Source organism: Pseudopodoces humilis, chromosome 7 (assembly GCF_049639895.1).
Source record: "Pseudopodoces humilis isolate 2021_Gansu_Grassland_sample_001 chromosome 7, ASM4963989v1, whole genome shotgun sequence".
Lineage (NCBI taxonomy): Eukaryota > Metazoa > Chordata > Aves > Passeriformes > Paridae > Pseudopodoces > Pseudopodoces humilis.
Window position 1 is genome coordinate 53,251,630 of NC_142206.1, and position 21,029 is coordinate 53,272,658.

At 38.2% G+C, this 21,029-nt stretch overlaps 1 protein-coding gene across 12 annotated transcripts in view; it reads left to right on the forward strand.

Annotated features, from left to right (window-relative positions):
- Nucleotides 1-21,029, forward strand: part of MARK3 (microtubule affinity regulating kinase 3) — a 61,795-nt gene that overhangs the window by 18,323 nt on the left and 22,443 nt on the right. For all 12 annotated transcript variants that reach the window (XM_014249800.2, XM_014249796.2, XM_088057652.1 and 9 more), the window contains 11 exons: nt 730-783; nt 7,675-7,723; nt 8,430-8,495; nt 10,995-11,065; nt 16,227-16,283; nt 16,495-16,731; nt 16,825-16,944; nt 17,631-17,730; nt 17,971-18,083; nt 18,839-18,992; nt 20,491-20,708. In XM_014249800.2, the coding sequence (XP_014105275.1) occupies nt 730-783; nt 7,675-7,723; nt 8,430-8,495; nt 10,995-11,065; nt 16,227-16,283; nt 16,495-16,731; nt 16,825-16,944; nt 17,631-17,730; nt 17,971-18,083; nt 18,839-18,992; nt 20,491-20,708 (1,239 nt within the window). The remainder of the gene's footprint in view (nt 1-729; nt 784-7,674; nt 7,724-8,429; nt 8,496-10,994; nt 11,066-16,226; nt 16,284-16,494; nt 16,732-16,824; nt 16,945-17,630; nt 17,731-17,970; nt 18,084-18,838; nt 18,993-20,490; nt 20,709-21,029) is intronic.

The following is a 21,029-nucleotide window of genomic DNA, read 5'->3' on the forward strand; positions in this document are numbered from 1 at the left end:
AATATCCAAATTGCATTGCACTGAAGTTTCTATTGCCTATTCATTGCTTCAAATCTTCAGGTTCTGGCTAGTTAGCACAGTACAGAATTTCTCTTTTCCTTATTATGTGAAATTTTTATTTTGTTCTTTAGTATTTCTGTGCAGCATTTACTGAAAAGAGGAGAATGAGTAAAGGAATGCACTTACCCAAAGTGTTGTACTATGGCCAACATGTTTTTGTTGATTCCCAAGTGATACTTTTTTTAATACCCGTTGGGGGGAGCAAATTGACACAAATATTTAGTGAATTTCCAAAGATGAGCTTATTTCTTGCCAAATTTGTGTGGAAATGCTTTCAATATGCTCTGAAATCTCTGCTTTTAGAAACTGCCAATGCCCAGTCACTGCTGTATAATCTGTTGTGTAGTTATACTCTGTAAATATTATCTGTAGGAACACTGCTCTCTATTGGGGCACTGTCTTCTGCTGGAGCTTCCACTGTCATGAGTGTGATGGTCTTAATGTCAAGTCAAAGTCTCAGCAAGCTTCTTATCTTAATATCCTTAAAATACCAGGGTTTTTTCCACTCTTACTTCTAGTTTAAATACAAATACATAATTTGTAGGAGGAACTTAAGCGGGGTTTTTTGTGTAATTTTCATGTTTTCCATTTCTGTTACTGGATTTGAGCATGTTGTAATAATGTGGTATTGTTCCTATGGAAAATACTGATCATGAACTCTTCCTTTAGGTTGCCATAAAAATAATTGACAAAACACAGCTGAACCCAACTAGTCTACAAAAGGTATGTTTTTACATTTAATCTTTCAACTGTATAATAACTTGTTCACTTCCCCACCTCCTTCCATTAACCCTGAATGCCTGTGCTGGAGAATCTGAAGCATTGCATACCTTTGCACACATCTGACTACTGTATTTAATAACTGGTTTTGTAACAGATATTTTTGACAACCCTGCAGTTGTTCAAGCCGAACTCGTACGGAGCTGTAAACTGAGAAAACAGTGGTATTTGCCACTTCCTTTGTCTCCCAAGCAGCGCTGACTCTGTAGAGAGGACATCTGTGGTTTGGAGATGCCCCCATGTCTCCTTTGTGCCGGTCCCTTTGTTAAACTTAGAAATGCAAAACTTAGGTTCTGTCCTCTTAAACTGGCCTTGAAAATACTGCCTGTGGACTGAAGGCCAGGCAGGATCTGTGCCTTTCATGTAGTTTGCAGCAGGAGAAGTGATGCAGTTGTATGAAACAAATTGGGGCATGGCTATTCTGGTTTCTTCCCTCTAGCTCTGAATGTTTAATGTGCTGTTACAGTTATATTGCCTTATCTTTTTAGTACAGAGTGATAAACCCTGCTCTTTCATTAGGCAGCCCAGTCTGTTTGGGAATCCATGCAGGAAGTACATTTAAATGTTACTTTTACTTGGGACTTCTCTAACTATGTCCTTTTAAGTGCTTCAGTCAAAGGATTTTTGTTTACTTTTGAGTACTTTGATAAAAACCCCCTTGAAATATTTCTGTTTGAACAAGAGAATACATAAAATTTACCAGCAAACAAAATGGAAGAGAGTAAGTAGAGTAAACTGGAGAGTATACGCATTTGTATTTTATGCAAATACTAAAAAGATCTTGTGACTAGATTTTTTATCAAGATTAATGGTGCAAAAGTAAATTGGAAAAATACACAATTATTATATACATTTTACGATTTTGTTGAGAGGCAAAGAATAACCTATAGGAGAAAGGCTCTGTCATCCCAGCAGCTAGCAGCTTTGTATGACTCTGTAGACAAGGTAAAAGCAGATAATCTGGCTCCATTTTTCTCAGTTTAGTCCCTGAGGTTATTGGTGGTTTCTGGGTAAGTAGGGTGAAAATAAAGTACAAATTAGGTAATATGATGGATTAGATAAAGTTGATTTCTGTGGCAGATTGCAGCTTGAAATACCTAAATAAAAATGGTTGAATGCTTGAAGCAGTTGAAACTGAAACAAAAGCTGTGTGATAAAAAGGGGAAACATCAGGGTGTGGAAAGAATGGTCAGAGAGAAGAGGCCATGTTTTCAGTTAAAAATGTAAAATCATAGTCCTTCATGTGGTGTTACCAGAGATTGGGCTCTACTGCCAGTTTGATCTCATATCAGGGTACAATGCAAACCTTTTACAACTCAGAGGTGTTCAGTTGGTAAAGCCACAGACTGGAAGTGTGCATTATGGGCCTTTGATTACTGGGTTTCAGCCAGCTCAGTGTCCACTCATGGCTCCATCTCTGTTGTAATTTCATTTTTAATTACAATTTATAAAATGAGATTATGAAGAGTGATTTTTGTACTATGATCTTGTGACCCACTGGATTTCTTAACTGTGAGTCTGAAAGAATAGTACCAAATAGCAGGCTAGATATCTGATCAAATTTATGGAGTGAAATTGATAATGTGCTCTCCCCTTTAAGCTCATTTGTTGGACGAGCACAGAAGAAATTTAGCAAGATGAATCAGTTTTCAATTCAAAAACTGAAAGCAGTTTTATTAATATTAAATGCCTACTTGCCGTGGGAAGCAGAGTGAATGCACAACTTACTACTTGCCAGCTTTGCCTGACCAAGGCTTTTTATTTTGCAAGCCTTTGCCCCCTTCCCCCAGCACTGCCGGCAGTGCCGCGGCCTCGGTGCCTTTGGAGCCAACTGCACACGCGACCTGTGGATGCGGGGGAAGCTAACATGGAAGTGCTTCTGCTCTTGCACTTCTGGAGAGAGAGATAAAATATTTGAGGTATGGTGGGGAGGGAAGGACTGTGCCAGAAGAGGGTGTGGTGTACAGCGTCTCAGCTGCGGTGTAGCTGCATGCCCGAGTCATCCTTAGGTGGGGAAACAAATGGTGATTAAAGGCTGCCAGTTCTGATTTCTTTGTGCTCCATCTTCCACATCGATACTTCAGCTGCCAGGAAGAAGTTAACCTTGTTAAGGACTTGCTTTGCCTTCTGGAGCAGTAATTCTTGGTATGCTCTCGCTGCAGCCCTGACAGCTCCATACTGATCCTCAGCAGCACGGCTCTTCGTAAGGGTCGGGTTTCTTGTCTGCTGCTGAGGAAGTTCTGTGGAAGCCACATGTAGCTACTCATTACTATTGTTTTAGGATCTAAATACTGCTCTGCTGCTCTTGCTTAGTGAAGAGGAAGCTGTAACTGGTATTTCCCTGCTTTGAAAAAAAGGGAATTCTTAGAGGTTTTTTCCCATGCTGGTGGTGTTAGTCATAATCACTGTTCTCCACAAATGGACTTGTGTACGTAGTTCCAGTGGATACTGGTCTCACTGAAAACAAGTGCTGATGCTACAGAGTTCACTTCCTCCTAGACAAAAAATAAAACTGTTTGGTTTTTTTTCTTTTGAGTTAGCAATGCCATTATATGCAAAGGTTTTTTTAGCAAGCCCGTGTAATAGCACTAAATCACTTCTCATTTTCCTGTTTTAGAACTTGGCTCCTCAGCCAAATATTTTTGTTCATTATGTGCAGATATTTTGCCACTTACTTGGGCAATACTTACTGTTAAAGCATTTAAGTGTTCTTAAAGATCAGTTTTAACATGGTTCATGTCCTTTCTGACCATGGGTCAATCAGTATTTTAAGAACTGCGAGAAAAGGATGAGAATTTAAAATGCTCAGGCTTTTCAGTTTGTAATGAGTATCACTTTCTGTTTTCAGTTTGGGGCAAACTTGTTTTGTGTAAAGGCTTTTTGCTTGAGGCTCTTTATTAAATGTAGGGCATATTTCAGTGAGCAGTTTCCAGGAGAAGCCTAATACATAGGTCAGACTTGAGCTGGCTTGGGAAAACATCCTGTGAAATGCCTCCTCCTTTAAGGGAGGAGGCGACCAGGAGAGGTTGGTGCTCTGCAGCTGGCACTGACTCACTTTTTAGTAAACTTTTTCAGTATTTTTGAAATAAACTTTTGCAGTCTTGTGATAGCTACTGCAGGAGCACTTCTAGTCTGTCTTTTGCTGTGTTCAAAGAGAGTTAGCCTAAAAGCTTCCATTGCTGGTTCATTGGGGTTTTTTATTGAGTTTTTTGGCTCACAGCATTAATGAAATGGCATTCTTTTCCTGTATCTGACATGGCTTACACTCAAAGGACCAGACCACAACAAAGCTGAAAGCATTTGTTTGGCAGACTAAGGATGTTTGTCTTTGCCTCTACATTTGTAGAGCTCCTGTTGACGGAAAATGAGCTGTTCAACAAACTGGGAGTAGTTTTTAATCTCAGTATTAGAAATTAAACTGATGAGAACTGTTTTCAGTTGTCTGCCTTTATAGTTTCATTAAGTAAGTTCCTAAAACTAAAAAAGATATTTTCTGTATTGAGAACCTTTGTATTACATTTTCTAACATTACACCTTGTTCTGTGTTCCTGTGGGCAGGGAGCCTCAGAGGTGTGAGGTTTTATCATACCTGGCTGTTTGCAATGAATTTCATTGTGCGATGATAGTTACTACATGATTTCCTAGAAGCTGATGTACATAATATTTTGGGGGAGTGAAATTTGTAAAACCTTTGTCCAGAATACTTTGGGAAAGTTATATGATGTTTTATATTTTATTCCCCTATCAGAAATAAACTATAATACATATTATGATGTCAGACATTTGCAGATATCCCCATCTGTGTCAAAATGACATACAACAGATAAACTGACTAAAGGGTGCACAGTCTGAAGTGCATTTATCTAACTAAAATTACAATTTGGTGGTGGTTGTATCCTATTCTCAAGTATTCTTGTTTTTAATTTCCTCTGAGACAGAAATAGCCTGTTTTTTAAAAGAGCTTATTCCTAGTCACCCACTTGAACAAATGGCTCATAATTTAGAAGCTGCTTTTTGACATGCTTCATTTGGGTTAGTAAAGCAGAGTAGTCGTTTCGTGGACCAGTGTTTTGATGAGAGTCTGACCCAGAAGCCTTTACCTGGGTATTGGGGGTGGAAGATATCAGATATCAATTGAGAATGAATTAAGCAAACTCTATTTGAAATTGTAAAAACTGATGAGAGGTTTTCGGTTATATAAGCTGTGATTAAAATTATTAATGGAATATTCAGAATATATTATACACCAGTTTAGCTGAAATGAATGAAAAGCAAGAAAAAATAGCTATAGATTCATCTGCTTTTAAATTCCTGATGATCAAGAGGGAGATGATGTAGTCTACCCTGTCTAATTACATATGAAAAAGCTTCAGAAGTAACATAGTTTAAAAAAGAAAAGAAGGCAATTTTACCTCTCTAGAGGATAAAGAAAACGTGCGCACAGAGGTTTTGAAACCATTTTGCGTGGCAAATAATTTACTTGATCAATCAATCGTGATTTAATTTAAGCAGCTTGTCATCTAGCAAAGTGTCAGGCACAGTCTTGGATAACAAGATAATTAAAAGCATTTGGAAAACTGTTTGTTTTTTCTCTGTGTTCAGGTAGTGTGCCAATCCCAGCTGTGGCTGCAGCAGGGAGAAAGTCTCCTGGGCAGTGCAGTGAGGATTGCTCCCCAGATGTTGCCATTTGCAGAAATTTTATGATTCTGAAATACCAAAAAGCAGAGAATGCTTAGAACAACTGGTCTCCAAGTTGTGAATTTATCCTATTGATTTATTTAAAACACACCCCTTGCATTTTCTTTTATTAAAAATAACAAAGGCATACGGATTTTGTTTAGTTGACTCTGTTGTTTTCTGTTTGTTTCTAATGTTTCAACTTATTTTTTTATTACAAAGTTTCACCTTTTCTTTGCTGTTATTGAGTAAATACACCTACAAGCTTTTTGAGTTACTAATATGTGTAGACATACCAAATTTCTTCACTTTATCTGAAATCTGACCTGAGCCAAATCTTCCAGTGGTAGTTTTTTTCCTTACTGTAATTAACAATGCTGTTATCCCTATCCCATATTTACAAAACTCTTGGGTTTTTTTTTCCTGTCTTCGTTCCCTTGGAGCTGTGGACTTCTATTCTGCTAAAGTCTCTTTGCATGAAGTTCTATATGATCTGTTAGGTTACTGATATTCCTGTAGAAATTTGTGTTAGGTTTCTAATAAAACCTCTTGATTACTCCCATTTTTTCAAGCATGCTATTAGAAAATAATTGACACTGAAGAACATCAGCCCTCTGGAGTCTTAGGGTGGCATGGGCAAGCTGCAGAGGGAGAACAGCTACACACTTGGCTGCCATGTAGTGTAGTGCATAAAAAGACAATTCTTTGGTTTTCTGAATACCAGAGTATTTGTGCTTCAAGTTTTTTGGCAAAAATATTTTATCTTGGAACTGTTTTTAATTTACTTTTTTAAAATTTTCTAAATTAATTAATCTGCTATTTACCAGCTTTGTTTAAAGCAATGCTTTATATTGCAGTAACACCACCTGTGGCATTTTTAGTATTACAGTTATGAATTTATGTATATCTTACAATTGTCTTTTGCAGAAGAGTTTTGAGAAGTGAAAATAATTAACCCATTAAGTCATGACTTTGCTTTAATTTCTAGTTTGTTAAATGTCACTCCATATTTTTATTCAGTTGCAGAAGGGCAGAGTTTGCTCTGTGTGACAGGCAAATTTGAAATGTTCAGAAATAGTTACTCAAGCAAAGCCTTCTTCACAGTATTGGCAGTGGGGGAGGGACAGACAGGACATGAAACATGACAGTATCCTTACAATCGGTACACTATCTCTGGATTTAGGAAAGGGGATATAATGTCATCCTTCAGCTTAATATGGGCAGTTGTCCCTCACCACCATCCTGCTGGGTTGGGCTAGAGATGGAGTGCTTTTCTATGGGGGAGTTACGTGTTTTGTGAGATTTTTCTGTTAAAAAATCCCTGTACCTTGTGTGTCAGCCAGGGTTGACACAAGTGCTTGCATAAAGGGAAGCAGCACGATGTGGTCAGGAAAACACCGTTTGCGTTCTGCCCTATTAATTTTGGCAAGTACGTTCAGCGTGTTGCACTGTCTGGGCAGGCTTGAGGCTGTGTCTGGAAGTGAGTCAGTGGAGCTGTGCTGGCAGACCCAGGACTAGATGCTGCTGTGCCTCCTTGCAGGAATGCTTCTGAAGGGTTGATGGGTGGCCTTTTCTTCCCTTCTCTCCTTAGAACTTGCTTCTTACTGGTGTAGTTGGATAACATGATTTTTGCACAATATGAACAACTGATTTTTCACCTGTGATCTGCTGTTGTAGCACAGTAATTCCTGGGCTTTAGAATCCAGAAGAATGCTGAGTTCGTACCAGTAACATACTGCAGTGGTGTTCTAAACGTGCTCCAGTGGGGATTCACAAAAATTTGGAATTGTACTTTTTGTGAAGGGAGTGAAAGATGTGTGAGATGGTCAGAAGGAAGCTGCATGGACTCACAATGGTCTTCTGACCCCAAAAGTCTGCAAACCCCAGGGCTAAGGTCACTTCTATCCTGAGCTGTCCAGAGTCCTTCATGGGTGTTTTCAGGTTTTTGAGGGTTGATTTGTTTGGGAGGGGTGTTAAGCAGGCATTTAACTCTTCCCTTCCATACTTCCATAAGTGCTTATTTCAAGAACATCATTGAAATGCTAATAATGTTTGCCCTTTGTGTTAAAATGACTGTATCAAAGTCATCAGTCCTTCAGGAGAACGGCTGTTTGTTAGTGATTTATTAACTTATTTCATATTTTATATTTATTTCAGCTCTTTAGAGAAGTAAGAATAATGAAGATCTTAAATCATCCAAATATAGGTATCTTGTTTCTTTCACATAATTTCTATCTCTGGAGAAATTATCACTTTTTCACTGTTAAGATTGTTGTGGCATGAGTTTAGAAGATTTAAAAGATTATTTTGCACTAGAGTCTGAATTTACTGTGAAACAGTAAATAGTATTTCAGAATAGTGTGTTTAAAAAATAATAGTAAAATAAACATTTTGGTCCCTTTGCACCGAACTGCTATTTGCATAGCCAACTGACAGATTTGCTTTTTTTAAGTATAGTATTGATTTTTGACTGAATTTAGGCTCTCATTAAAAATTAGCATGTACACCAAAACCAAGAAGTGGTCAAGAATTTCTTGAAGTTTGTATATTTAAATGATGTGGTGCTCCTATGGGACTGTCAGTGACTGGTAACTGATTTGTCACTACGTGTCAGTTCAGTCTACATATGTGCCTGTTTCTGATTCTAAAATCTGTGCATGTTCTGCTTAGCTTAGTTATGTTCCCATGTAACAGAAGTAAAGTATTGTTTCTTGAGAATATGTTGTTCTGTGTGAGTTGACCAAATGTGTTACAGTATTCTCTGCATAGGAACATTCAACAGAAAAAGCTTCTTTAGAGTAAATCAAGTGGCAAGCAAACAGTCTGGGTATTTTTCTCACAGAATTCTGTGGCGGGTTAACATAATACTTCTGCAGCTAGTTAACTGATGACTAAATGTCTTTCTTTTCTAGTGAAGCTATTTGAAGTCATTGAAACTGAAAAAACTCTCTATTTAATAATGGAATATGCAAGTGGGGGTAAGTACCTCTTTGCTGCAGTGACACATGTAAGCAAATTGCCAAGCGAGAGAAAGCACTTGGTTTCTTGAAAGTTTTGCTTTCTTTTTCAGCAAATATGTATGTCAAGGTAGTGTAAAATATTAAGCAAAATCTTTAATATTCCCTGGTATTTGTTTGGTCAACATAAATAATAAATGTAATTTGTAAAACCTGCTTCTAAAATTACTACAACTTAGTAACATTTGCTTTTTTTTCACAACTCAAATTAATTGGGAATCTTCTCAGCCACTGATTCCTCAAGTAACAAATACTAACGTTCTCAATTTATTGTATTCAGTTCCATGCCTCTGGTGTCCTATTTTGTATAAGATATTTGGTAAGATCATGTTCAGATGAAACATTTCTATGTTTCTTTAACTGTTGCTTTCAAAAGGATGAGCATTGCAACTTCTGTTTTTAGATGTTGATGACATCTTACATATCTTAATCACAGGCCTTCTACTGTCAAGGATTGTTTGACTTAGCCTTATGCCATTTTAGGAGGAGCTTAAATGCTCTTCCTGATTGTAGAGGGGATGGAAAAATGCACATCATGCAGTGTCAGATATTTTCACCAGAGCCAGAATTAAGGTATTCAGGCTTAAGATACTCCTTCCTGGCTAGAACTTAGTATCACTCAGATTGTCAGTGTGACCCTTGAGCACCAGCATCCGGGAATCTCAAACAGTTGAAGCTTTTCTTTCAGTTTAGGAAGGAGACTTTTTTCTCTGAAAATCAGTGTTGAATTCAGACTCTTACATTAGATTATGTGAAGTTTAATCAATTGCTACAAATAAAGCAGGATTCTCTGTCAACCTGTGTTTTCTTTCAGCAGCTTCCTAAATGCTCAGCCAAGATTTGCTTAAAAAGGAACAGAGTATTTTATTATACCATTAAAATATTGACTAGTACAGATGTTTGGGGAGACATCTCCGTGTTGTTTGATAGTACTAGATTTAAAAGTGAAGTCTTATTGCCATCTAGTGATTGGCTTCTAGGAGGTAGAAAGGCCAGTGGTTCTCTAAAAGAGTGAGGACCTTTCATAGGGTGATGAGGGAGAGGTAAGTACCACACTGTACTTACTGTATATCAGAGGCCAAGAGCAGCACCTTTTGATGTGCCATGCTCTGCAAGACAGGAATGGCTTGTAATCACAGTGGCAGGCATCAGTTTCCCTGTTTTCTCTGTATCAAGGTAGAGGTCATCATGATGAGCATGAACTCTGGCTGCAGGATGAAAGACATTATTGCTACAGCTGCAATGCTTCACATAAATTTGGGATAATTCTTTCCCTGTGCTGTCTTTTTCCCTGAATTATGAAGAAGTGTTCAGGTTTGCTGCTTCAAGGTTTTTAAGAAACAGCTGTGAAATACAGCTGAGAGAGTTAGATCTGAGTTTAGTATTAAAGAATACACTGCAGAGGGAAGACTATTTTATAGGAAGCCCTGACATTCCCTCAGATGGCTCAGTTGTTACTTCTCCTGCAGTGTGACTCCTTTTTTTTTATTGCAATCTGGTGGAGTTGCATCTTTTAAAAAAATAAATATGATATTACTCAGCTCTTCCCTTGTGAGGTGGCTGTCTACAAAACCATGTTTCTTTGCTCAGTAGAGAATGTTTAAATATTTGAACCACTTCTGAAGTTTTTATGTTTTTTGCATACTAGTGAGGACTTTTAGAAACTGTTGCTATTATGTTTGTAGTTCTTATGTTCATGACTGTTGGTTTTTAGTAAAGAAAATCTCCCATGCTTTCACTAACATGTCTGTTTCATGGGCCAGTGGCCTGCACCTAAAGCTCAAACATTGTAGTCTGTATTGACCTGCTCTAAAATGACTGCATTGATAAAAGAGAGGAAAACTGGAACACAGTAGATCTTCAGTAATCTTTAGTTATATCCAGCCATACAACAGTGGGCTTGTTCAGTGTATTTAAAAGGTACGATGGTTGTGTGAGGGATTCTATCAGCGTGTCCTGCTGTGCTCATTCTTTTTGACCCTCCTTGGAACCTCTTCCAAGCTTATCTTGAAGCTAAGGTTTCTGATTTTGTTTAGAACCATTTTATACACATGTGCAAATTAAAATCTAGTGTTGGTATGATGGCATTTGCAAACATTATCAACTGTTCTCATATATGAAGCTTTTTTTTTTCCTGAAGCAAAAGAAACTCTTGTGAGAAAGTCTGTGAAGGGGTAGATGTCATCTTTGTTTACAAAACAGAAGTATGCTGCTCAGTTTCTATCCTAAGTAATTGGAAGGAAATGGTTTCCTTTGTGTATATCCAGTCACTCATTATTCTCTTGTAAAAGAGGTGATGGTATAGTAAATTGCACAGCAGTTGTGCCTTGTTCTCTTGAGCTGCCCTGTAATCATAAACTTGAAGTGCAGTCATTCTGGTGAAGCTGTTGTGGGCAACTGCTGGAGAGGAATCTCTACATTCTGAAATTGGCATTAATATATCTTGTTATTGAATTGTAGGGGAGGTGTTTGACTATCTGGTTGCACATGGAAGAATGAAGGAAAAGGAGGCTAGAGCTAAATTTAGACAGGTATGTATAACATTCCTGTATGTCAGCTTTCCCCTCACCCCTGTTTTTAATGCTGAAAAGAGTAAAACAGCTGTCCTTTGCATTTGACTTACAGCAGTGTTCAGCATGTTGTGGGCTTGTAGCTCTGAGTAAGAAAAAACTTAGGTCACAGCAGTACTTTGAAGGAGTCAGTAGTCTGTTCAGTGGTGCTGGTTTCCTTAGTGCTCAGTGCCAGGGTGTGCAGGAGTGCCAGAACACAGAGACTGCTTGGTTTGGAAGTGTATTCCATTCCAAAATGCATTTCCTCTGGGCTGATTTCATATGTCCTTAGCTCAGCAGGTCTGTAACATTTTGGACGTTGTACAAATGTAACAGGCTACAAACAGACCACTTTCAAAATGCAGATGGTGTGTCTGGTAGGGATCCATTCACTCTCATCTGCTTACATGAGAAGATATTGTTTAGTAATTCTAAAAAGTCACAGAAAAGTAATTTCTAGACTTTTTAGTTTTCTTTATGTTAAATAAGCTAGCCCTTCCAAGATGTTGGAAATTCATTGGTCTGCAAAAGGCATTTCCATTCTACAGTAAAGCAGTACTGAACACAACCAGATATTTTTGCATAACTAATTTAAATCCGAATGACTGCTCTTGTAGCATCTAGAGTTTCAGATCTGACCAGTCTTATACACTTGTTCTCTGCTCTTGTGCTGAAATTTGTAGATGTCTGTTTCCTTTGTTCACTTGGATAACCTTGGTAATGTTGTGAAAAATACTAAATGTCAAAATAATGCTCCAGCTTAATGACTCTTGAAAATAATGAGCAGGGACAAGAATGGTTTTTTGAATGGTATGTAGGGGTTTTAAACTGCTGGATTGTGGCAGTGATGTATCAGTCAGTTTCCCTGTTGGAAGGGGAGGCTCTGATGGTTTCACTTCTTAACGTAGCCATACATAAAAGAAATGTGATGTAAGATATGAGACTACCAGGAACTAAATCAATGACTTTGTTTTCTCTCATCTTACTAAAGCTTATATTTACCTTTTTTAATCTTTTTGGGGGAAAAAACCCACACCAAAACCACCACCACCAAACAAACCAAACCACCCAAAAGCAGCTGTAGACTTCCATCTCCACAGAAATCATTTGTGATTATTGGAGTTATGCATCTTGACAGTAAGGAAAACTTTTCTTACTCTTCAGCAAAGTCTTAAATGTCTTTTTAAAGCTGCTGCTTTCACTTTGATGTTCTGGTAGGTAGAGAGCTTTCCTTTGTGATTGAAGGTTTCTGGTTTATGCTTCTGTGCTGTGTTGGGAGTAGAAGTGGTAGGATGTGAAACAGTCATTCCCACTTGAGCCATCTCTTCTAAATCCCTGGCTGTTGCCTTTGTAATATCACTTGAAGAGCTTCAGAGTAACCTGAGAGGACTGACTGTTCTCTCTCAAATGTGAATATTGGAAACTTCTACTGCTAGACTCTCTGTTCTCAGTCCTCAATTTATTTCAACAGGAGCTATGTGGAAAAAGATCTTGCAGTAATTACATTAAAATTGCATGTTTCTTCAATAAATACCCATCTTTTTCTAACAGTTTTACTCCCCTTTAAGTGAAAGCTTACAGAAACAGATCAAACATGTTTTACAGGTACACTTAGTGCTTAATCTTATGGGATAATGTGGGTAGTACAGGATGTATGTAGCTTCATTTTCAAAAAGAAATGTAGAGGAAAAGATTTTAAAAGGGAGTTACCTGCTGAGCTGGGTATTTGACCCATCAAGAATTGGGTTTATGTACTCTCAGCCTGATGATTTTGTCAGTTGGTTTGTTGTTTTTGTTTTTTATTTCAGTAGAATAAATGCTGCTTATAAAGATATATAGATGGCCTCACTTGTATGCACTGGAATACGCTTTTCAGTTTCTTCTTGCAAGTCTTCTGGTGCAGACAGCTGTGCTCTGTCCTCCCCCAGCAGCTGATTTCCTGGCTGCTGAGCTCATCCAGTTTTAGAGGACCTTGATCTCAAAGAACGGAGGTTCTTGAAAGCTTCAAAAGCCTCAGTTACTGAGAAAAAAAGAGAGAACCCTAGAAATAAGCAGAGGAGATAAACTGTAGCACAAGCTGATTGGGCTTTGCTAGAGAGGAAAGCATTTGTGCTGAATGAAAGTCAGGTAACTTTGATGAGAGCTTGGCAATTTATTAGATACTAAAGCTAGGGCTGAGGGACAGTGTCAAAGGAAACAAGGCACCTAGATCTTGCTGGGTTCACAGGTTATAAAACTATTAATTTCACCTTACTGTAGTCCTGGATAGCTTTGTATAGCTTTTGGTCATTGTTGGAGGAAGAATGCACTCTGCAGACCTTTTATCTGATGCAACGCAGCTGTTCTCTGTTAGATAGAGACTTATGACATAATAGTCTTTTTTTTTTTTTAATTTGTTAATTGTTTTAGCAAACAGTGGCTCTTTCTAAACTGAAAAAACAGTTGTGCCATGATACTGAGATTACTTCTTAGAATAGGTTGTATGATATCTTATTTTCAGATTACGTTTCTTCTTTCAGTAGATGTGATTTCTTGATCAAACACTTGTTTTGTCTGAGGAGACATTTCCTCTCTAGCAGGCAAAGAGCAGAATTTGGTAATTCTCCCTTCTTTGCTTGTTAAAGATAAAAAGGAACAATTTTAAGTCCATTTTGTTAAACATACGTAAGGTTTTTAGCAGGGAAATAGAATGTAAAAGACAGTAATCATATAATTCCAGTTGCACTTGACAAGGAGCACAGGAGAAGGTACAAAGTCTAAAAATACAACTGTGCTATACAGTTCTCCATTTCAGACTCCTTTTGTGTAGCCATGTGTGAGAAATTCAAATTGAGAATGTTTTGCATTCTTAATGTCACCTTACTCTTCTTCCCCATGACAGACTTCCAGGCAGTTCTGGTTCAGTTTCATCCTTTTTCCACAGAAAAATCTGATGCAGAGCAGCAAGTCTCCTTAAATTTGTGTGTATTATTTCCCTCTCTTTTCTACAAGAAAAAAAAATCTGGCCTTTTTCAGGCTTCTCACTGTTTCCCTGCTGAAGCAGTTTAGAATTTTTAATGCTAGTAGATGTTAGGACAGATCTTAGGAAATTATAAAATCCACAAAATACATCTTATTGGTGTGTTCCAGTAAAGCAACAGAATCCTCTTAGCAGTGTGGAAGGGGCCTTGAGAGGTCATTTATCCTTTTGTCATTCAATCCTTTTAGAGAATGGTTCTTCTGCCTAGAGAGAACTTCTTCAAAACCTCTATCTATACAGATTTTTAAAGTCACTCTTTAGAAAAGTTTTTCAATGCTCCAATTATTACTTCTAGAAAAAAGCTCAGATACTTTTTCCCCTCTTCACCTGCCAAATGTCAGATAATTCTTCACACAAGAAGATTAGGAAGTGAGGGAGCTGTCAGTGGAAACAGTGATGGAAGATGGAAGACAAGGGTTTCTGTCTGGTGCAGCCTTGCTTTGTGCTATTTTTCATTCAGTTATGACTTCTGCTCTTCAATTATTAATGTCCTACACATTGCATTATTTCACTTCATGTGGATTGGACTCACTTCTCAGTCTCTGTGCCATCCTGTTGCAATGCAGAGGAGTTCAAAAGCATCTCCAGAGGAAACTACTGATTGATCATCTGCTCGACCTTCTGCTCTTAGGCAGTCACAATAAAGCAGTTCAGGAATGAGTGGTAATAGTGCTGTGTCTCTGCAATCCTGAATAAAGCCTGAGGTGTTTGTCATGCTGTCAGCATTGGAAGCCCCTGCTGAGTGAGCTTGTGACTAGCACTGAGGTAATGGTAGCAGAGAGAAAAGGAAGGGAAACCAAAAGGATGGGACAAGTGGTTGGCATGGGAGCACTTTGGCAGTTTCAGTAACTGTAAAAAGCTGAACTTGGAATCTGAAAGAGGGAGCCAGTACATAAAGGAAAAAGCAAAACCAGACTGAAGGTGTAGGGAATGGAAATAGAGCTTTCCACCATCTGCTTGGTTTCTAAGGTGACGTTTTGCATCTGAGTGATTCAGTATTACAGGGCACAAAGATCACTTTTGTGCTTAAGTTTCAAATAGAAAGTTTACTGGGGCATCAGTTACTTGACCTACCAAGAACCTTCCAATACATTTCATGTGCTCTAAATGCTGAGGGAGAAAACCTTTGCACCTTACCAGTACAGGAAGATCCTTACACTAAACTTGTGATCTGATCTTGAGTTATTTTCTTGTAACAGTAATGCTACCTCATCTTTCTGCTGGGGAAGTATTCTTACTGTTGAATGAAGACTGAAAATACATTTATTTAAATGCAGTTACTATTTTTATGTGCAGTTCACTTATTTTAAGAAGTCATGACATATGCCTCAATTCTGACCATGCATGCATGACAAAATTAATTTGACTGCATTTCTGGTCATGTAATAATAATGCTTTATCCAGCTTTTCCATACATGTGAAGTTCTGCAGCAATGCTTATGAATGTAAGAAGCAATGTACTATGGCACTGCACTGTGTAAATAGCTTATATGGTTTGCTATATAAAGCAGGAAAACTTCATATTTGGAAATTATGATGGAAGAAATTATTCCATTACGCTTGAGAGACATAAGAGAGATTTTCCATTGAGTTTGCTATGGTATACAAAATACACTAAACCATATGCACTTAGACAGCAGATCTCTGTCAGATGCATAGTTGCTTCTCATTGCATAAATTTTAACAAACAGGCTGTTTCCCAGTAGTTTCTCAAGTAATCAAAGCCCATTTCTTACCCTTTTCTCTCCAGCATGGCATGAAAAATCACCTTTGGAGAGGGCCTGGAAAACCTCAGTCTAGGGGGAAAGCTTTTATAGCTGTATACAGTATTGGAATGGAAATACTTCAGTAACCTTTCTGAAAGTCATTGCTTCTACTGGTCTATAATTAGCCACACAGGAAAAACAAAATCCTCGCTCAAGTATAGGAGAAAGCAAATAGATCAAATAACATCAAAGTTATTCAGCAGCTTTTTCCCAAATATACTGGTCACTGTAGGAGTTGGTTATATAGCTCTGACTGGATAACTTCATGTTGACTTCCGTAATAAATGTTGAAATCTTTGATTAAAGCTCCTGCTTCTTTGAGATGTCACTTACATAATTTGGCTTGTTTTCTATCCAGATAGTATCTGCAGTGCAGTATTGCCATCAAAAGCATATTGTTCATAGAGATCTCAAGGTGAGTAGGAAAAAGTGTGTGCAGTGTATGTGTGTCAGCTTCTGTATGTGTGGATGCAACTTTTATTATTTATAAAATACAGTTTATACTGAGCTTTGTATTTTATTTATTTATTTACACATGTTATAGCAAGTTTTGAGAAATATTTGCAACCAATAGCATTCTAAATCAAGTATTTTATTCATTTCACAAACCATTCTTTCTCTTCCAGGCTGAAAATCTATTGCTAGATGCAGATATGAACATTAAAATAGCTGACTTTGGTTTTAGCAATGAGTTTACAGTTGGAAATAAACTGGACACCTTTTGTGGCAGCCCACCATATGCTGCTCCAGAGCTCTTTCAAGGGAAGAAGTATGACGGACCTGAAGTAGATGTTTGGAGTTTAGGTGTTATTCTTTATACTCTCGTGAGTGGATCTCTTCCCTTCGATGGACAGAACTTAAAGGTAGCTTTTTGTAGACGGTGTTGGCCATGTTTATCTAATATTTTAAGTGACTTGCTGCTTACAACTTACTGTCTATTCTTGTTCTGTTCCAAGGAACTTAGAGAAAGAGTGCTAAGGGGAAAATACAGGATTCCTTTCTACATGTCCACAGACTGTGAAAACCTCCTCAAACGTTTCCTGGTGCTAAACCCAACAAAAAGAGGCACTCTAGAGGTAATTGCACAAATGAGGTTCATCAGAAAGCTCCATATATTTTGCAAACTGCATTTTTGAGCTGTAACTTATTATTTCCATACTGTTCCTGTGTATATTTGGAGTGGGCTTTGGAGGTGGGATTGTTGATGAAAGCACATGACTCTTCAAAGGTACTATTTACTGGGGTTGTAACACTCCTGACTCCAGTTACTTTCAAAATCAATGTGTCACTACACTTTCTATGCCATATAACTTTTCTTGGTGGTTAGCTTGTGGATTCCTGCATTAATGGATGATCCACCATTGTTTTCCACATTTCAAGTTGTGAACTGGAGGTATTGGCTGCTGTAGTTGTCTTTTGTACCATCCTGAAGGAGAAAAGACCAAAACAGGGCTTCCATGGACTTATTTGGTGGAGCTTGGAATTCCAAGACATGTCAAAGTTGTCACGCTGCTCCTGGTCAGCATTGCAGGCTTTTGGCTCTCAGCTGTGAACTGGAATGCAGCTGACTGGGGAGAAACTCGGCTTAATGTGCATAGTTGGTTCTCCTCACTGGGCCAAAGCAATAGGTGCTGGAAATATTCTGGAAAATAAAAACTAGGAAAGACGTTAGTGTTTGTTGCATAAAGAAGTTGTTCTTCCCACATCTTGTTTTCTTTGCTGTTAAATGTACTGTACTAACAAAACTTTTTTTTTTTCATAGCAAATCATGAAGGACAGGTGGATCAATGCAGGGCATGAGGAGGATGAACTTAAACCTTTTGTTGAACCAGAACTAGACATCTCGGACCAGAAAAGAATAGGTAATTGAGTACTTTCCAGAGTAGGACACTGTTTACATGATGCAAACTACCACCACTCTGTATTTGTTTAACATTTGGAAAAGGTAACTAATCCTTTAAAACTGATACTTGATCAGGTTTATGTTCTCAAAATTAATAATTCTGGTTTAATTCTTTAAATGTTCCATCCTTTCTCTTTAACATTCAGCCAGCCTGAACATCAGAGTTTCAGTTACTTACAGAATGTCTGCTTGGTTTTAGATATTATGGTAGGAATGGGATATTCTCAAGAAGAAATTCAAGAATCTCTTAGTAAAATGAAGTATGATGAAATCACAGCTACATACTTACTGCTAGGAAGGAAGTCATCAGAGGTAAGTACCATGCTTAAAACTGCAAAGAAGGAAATCAGAAAGTGTCCTTAGCAGAGTTAGGAGCAAAAATTAAGTCAGTTACTTAGGCATTGCATTCCTGCACAAAAATCCTTTGCACTTAAAGTCATGTTGTTCTATGCATCAGCAGTCCAAATTAATCAGATTTTTTCTCACCTGATTTTAAACTCTTGCCTTCAGACTCTCCAGAACTGCTGTGTTTGTTCAGCAGCTCCTCTGAAAGATTTTGTGTGCAGTTACTGTCCTGGCTAGTCTAGGAGCTCAGGTTTGAGTGTGCCAGCTGTAACTATTTTAAGAGAACCAAGGAGCAGGACTGAACAACCTGAAAAAGTTCTTGCATTGTAGATTACCTTGCAATATGATGCTGAGAGGGCTCAGCATCAGTAAGATGCTCTTGGTTCCTTTCCTGGAGGAGTTGGTGTGGTGGCCTCTACAAAGTCTATCCACTCTTCCTTTTAAAATCTTGGAGAACTCTGAGGGGAGAGTTCTGAAAGGACAAAAGGATTTTCTTTACTTATTATCCTTTGAGGAGCTGTAAATTCCGCTGAGTTTTACCTAAGACAGTTGTGCAACGCTCTTAAAGAAGGGGGGACCTCTAAGCAACTGCCCATGCCATCACTAATCTCCCATGTAGCAGAGCCATCTTCCACCTCCCTGTTCCTGCTCCCAGAATATGGGGGAAATTTTCATTTATTTTGTCTGAACTCCTTGTTTTAATGCTCTCGTTTGTATTGTAGTTGGATGCAAGTGATTCAAGCTCCAGCAGCAATCTTTCACTTGCCAAAGTTAGGCCAAGTAGTGATCTTAATAATAGCACTGGACAATCTCCTCATCACAAAGTTCAGAGAAGCATATCTTCTAGCCAGAAACAGCGGCGGTACAGTGATCACGGTGAGCATTTCTCATTTTCAGTGTTGGAGAGTACAGTGACTTCCAGTTCTCCTCGGTTTCTGCATTTGCCTCCATCCCCCAAGTGTAAGGAGGATGACAACAGCATAGTTCACAGCGTGGTGGTTAAATATTTCAGTAAATAACTGATTTTTTTAAATTGGTTTTGTTATAAAGCCTTCAAAAGAGCTTTTAGGCAACACTGAATACACCAACTTAATTCTCTTGTTCTGCCTTGTGTTGTCCCTTACATTCCTGACTGTGCTGGCAAAGTCTTGTTACACAAATTGAAGAGAATGTTGCAACCCCCTTTTTCATGAAAAGCACAGCACTCCTCTCCCATGCTCTTGTATGTCTGTTCAGCTTTTGTTTTCTTTTGACACTAGTAGGTCAGCTTGTGTCTAAAACTTGAAGAAATGTCAGTTTGCCAATATTTCTGGTTTCCTGAGGGTAGTGTCACTTGGTTGTCCTGCAGGAATTCAATTTCTAAAGAACAATGACTCTGACAAACTTATAACTCTTCTGCTTAATGCGAGTGCAGTATAGTAGATTAGGATTTTCTAAATGTCTTAAACATCCTCCTGCCCAGACACTTAACTCATGAAAGGAATCCCAGTTTAGGCCTATACTCTCTGCATTCAGAGGTTGCTTTCCTTGGGGAGTCTTCTGGGATGACAATTACTGGGGGTTTTGATACTTGTAAAACATGTTTGAGCTACCTATTCTATGTCTATGTACTTATATGTATTCTTTGTGTATATACATACATACAGTTTTTGATTAATTCTTATTAAAACGCTTAGTTTTATATAAGACGTTTTTAATAAGAAGTTGGTGTAACTTGATGTATCCTCTTCAGAGGTGTGAGATGTCAAAAAACACAATCCTGACACATCCCACTGACCTTAGCCAGTGTCCAAGAGGCTGTTAAAGCAAGAGGAAGCTTGGCACTTTTGAAAGGCCTTCCTCATTCTCAGGTGTTGGGAGCAGTTGCCTGTTCCTGGCACATGTGGGGAGGCTGGTGTGAACCGCTGCCACTTCTGGCCCTTGCAGGAGCACAGCCCAACAGCCATCAGTGCTGCTGGTGCCCCAGGGTTGTGTCACCAGCTGCCTCTCTTGGGAAATTGGCTTGAACAATGTATGGCAGCACTGGGCTAATGAGGGATGGTCTGGTTTGAATGAGTCAGTTACTTGTTAAGTGTCTTTAAGATGACTCTAAAGGGTTGTTCTAGCAAGCCAAATGTGAAAACAATTAAATTCTTGAAACCTTCATGGAAATCAAGTAGCACCTTCACCTTGCAAGGTTTTTGTTTTTCATAATATTCTACTGTTTCCTGAAATACATCTATTTCAAGAATTTAATTATCTTTTTGCAACTCTGATTCCCAGTGTTAACTGTGTTGGTTCTCATGCGTGAATACATTTCCATTGTGATAAAAAATAGTTACTGAACTTCTGAGAAGAAAAACCTTTTTCCTGTTTCTTTTGTTTGTTTTTTAAGCTGGACCGTCCATCCCCTCAGTAGTGGCATATCCCAAAAGAAGCCAGACTAGTACTACAGACAGTGACCTCAAAGAGGAAGGAATTCAGTCAAGAAAATCCAGTAGTAGTGCTGTTGCAGGAAGAGGAATTGCACCAGCTAGCCCAATGCTTGGAAATGCCAGCAATCCCAATAAGGCTGATATTCCTGAACGTAAGAAAAGTTCGGCTGTCCCTAGTGTAAGTAGAAACTTTTATTTATCAAAACCATTGATTTTTTTGAGGCATAAAAAAAGTGTTAAACCTCTGATTTATCGGTGGTGCTGATATTACTTTTCATTTATCAAGAGTAAATGTAGGTATTTTTCCCTTGCAATGTCAGCTATTCAAGTTACTTCTTAATAGTCTTGAAGTAGTCAGTGTTCATAAATAGCATAAGTAGCTCTTGGTAAATAGACATGATTTGGGTATTAAAAAAAAGTAAAATGAAAAAATGGTAGTTATGTTACTCCTGATATAATCAACAGTTCCTCTGCAGCCTCTGTGCAGAAGAATGAAATC